Source organism: Mastomys coucha, unplaced genomic scaffold (genome assembly GCF_008632895.1).
Source record: "Mastomys coucha isolate ucsf_1 unplaced genomic scaffold, UCSF_Mcou_1 pScaffold22, whole genome shotgun sequence".
NCBI lineage: Eukaryota > Metazoa > Chordata > Mammalia > Rodentia > Muridae > Mastomys > Mastomys coucha.
The window spans coordinates 57,227,263-57,229,213 of NW_022196905.1; the positions used below are offsets into that span (position 1 = coordinate 57,227,263).

General features: G+C 38.4%; 1 protein-coding gene across 1 annotated transcript in view; it reads left to right on the plus strand.

Annotated features, from left to right (window-relative positions):
* Nucleotides 1–1,858, plus strand: part of Pgm2 (phosphoglucomutase 2) — a 29,258-nt gene extending 27,400 nt beyond the window's left edge. The window contains exon 14 of the mRNA XM_031342383.1: nucleotides 1,690–1,858. Coding sequence (XP_031198243.1) covers nucleotides 1,690–1,792 — 103 coding nt within the window. The 3' untranslated portion in view covers nucleotides 1,793–1,858. The remainder of the gene's footprint in view (nucleotides 1–1,689) is intronic.
* The last annotated feature ends 93 nt before the right edge of the window (nucleotides 1,859–1,951 follow it).

Consider the following 1,951-nt stretch of genomic DNA (forward strand, 5'->3'; position numbering starts at 1 on the left):
GCCTCTGCCTCTCTGCCTCTGCCTCTCTGCCTCTCTGCCTCTGCCTCTGCCTCTGCCTCTGTCTCTGTCTCAAGTGCTGAATTTAAACTGGAAGCTAAATTCTTCAGGAAAGTGCTCTTTTGAATGTTATCCATCCAGGTTACCAAGGATAATTGCCTTCATTTAAAGTAAACTGTTTGTAAATGGAAATCCTTTCACTGCAATGTCAAAATTAGCATTTGAATAACCAGGGACCATTTGTGAGCTTAGCCTGGTCAACTTGAATTCAGATTTGTCCTCAAGTCCTCAAAACAGTTTTTCTCCCATTTTCCTATTCCGAATTGCATTGAGAACTATGTTCTCTTCTGATCCCTTCTGTTGTCATTTATTTTACATAGATTTCTGGCCTGGTTAGAGAGACAGGCTGCCTGATTGTGAAAGACACTTCAATATCTATTTCCATAGCATGACCCACTGAATTTAAACAAGAAATAAGGATTGATTCCTAATCCAAGTTTACATAGCCATGCAGTGTGTCCTTGACTTTAAAATATTACTCAGCATATCATACTTTACATTTCAAAAATGGGTCATTTGGGATTAGGATAGGGAGTAAATGCTAAGATCAAACCTTATTTTTAGTAATTATTACATTGCTAAACCCTATAGAGTGGTATGAGTGCCCACACACATTAAACATGCACCACAGAATCATTAACTCAATGAGCAAAGGAATTAATATACAGATGTGTAATGTTTGGGATCTAAATATCTATAAAGACATTGATAATTGGCAAATTCACTGAGGTTATTTTAGGCTACATTTTTAACTAATTATGACCATGTTTGCCTTCCAAAGAGTTGTTGTTTTTTTTTCTTCAAAGCACATTTGTGGAGACACAAAGAGAGCAGCATAATTTGCACACATTTATGAGTAATAATTAATATATGTTGCTAATAGGAATAAAAATAGTTATAAGGATGGCTCTTTGTATTGAGGTCTTTGGGCCAGATTCCAGGCTCATTACTTTATATAGTATATCTAAATATATACAGTAACTCTCTGGAGAAGGCGAAGTCTTTATCCCAGTTTTACAGATGAAGAATATAGGTGTTAGGGAGCCCACGCCACTTGCCCAAGGGGACATAACTAGTAGAACCAGAGTTAATGTCTGCAGTGAGACTGGTTGCCTTAATTATACTATTGCCATCACAATGTCAAAATGATCTTAACTGATGACAGAAATTGTCATTTCCTTTCCAGTCTGCATAGTTACATAGACACTGTCTTAGTTTAGGGTTTCCACTGCTGTGAAGAGACACTATGACCAAGGCAACTCTTATAAAGGACAACAATTAGTTGGGACTGGCTTAGAGTTCAGAGGTTCAGTCCATTATCATCAAGGCAGGAAACACAGCTGCATCCAGGCAGACATGGCGCTGGAGGGGCTGAGAGTCCTACATCTTCATCCAAAGGCAGCCAGGAGCAGACTGACTTCCAGACAGCTAGGAGGAGAATCTCAAAGCCCACCCCCACAGTGACACACTTCCTCCAACAATGCCACACCTCCTAATAGTGCCACTCCCTGGGCCAAGCATATTCAAACCACCACAGACACTGTCTCAAAAATATATCTAGTATGTGTACTTGTTTTGTATCATTTTGTATATCACCCATTAATCCGAGTTTCCCCCGTTTACATTTTTCAGTGATCCGGAACAGCTGAAAAAGGAACTAGATGAGCTAGTCGGTGCCATTGAAGAACATTTTTTCCAGCCACAAAAGTATAACCTACAGCCAAAAGCAGAATAAAACATTCCAATGCTGGATACGATTGAATTTACCTCCAATTAATGAACTTGAATTTTAAAGCAATATTTTTTAGGGCCAAGTGATTTAGATAATCACCACAAGTATTTACATATTTTCAACAGGTCTGCCTTCCTTGTGGTTTTTTTTTTTTTTTTTTTT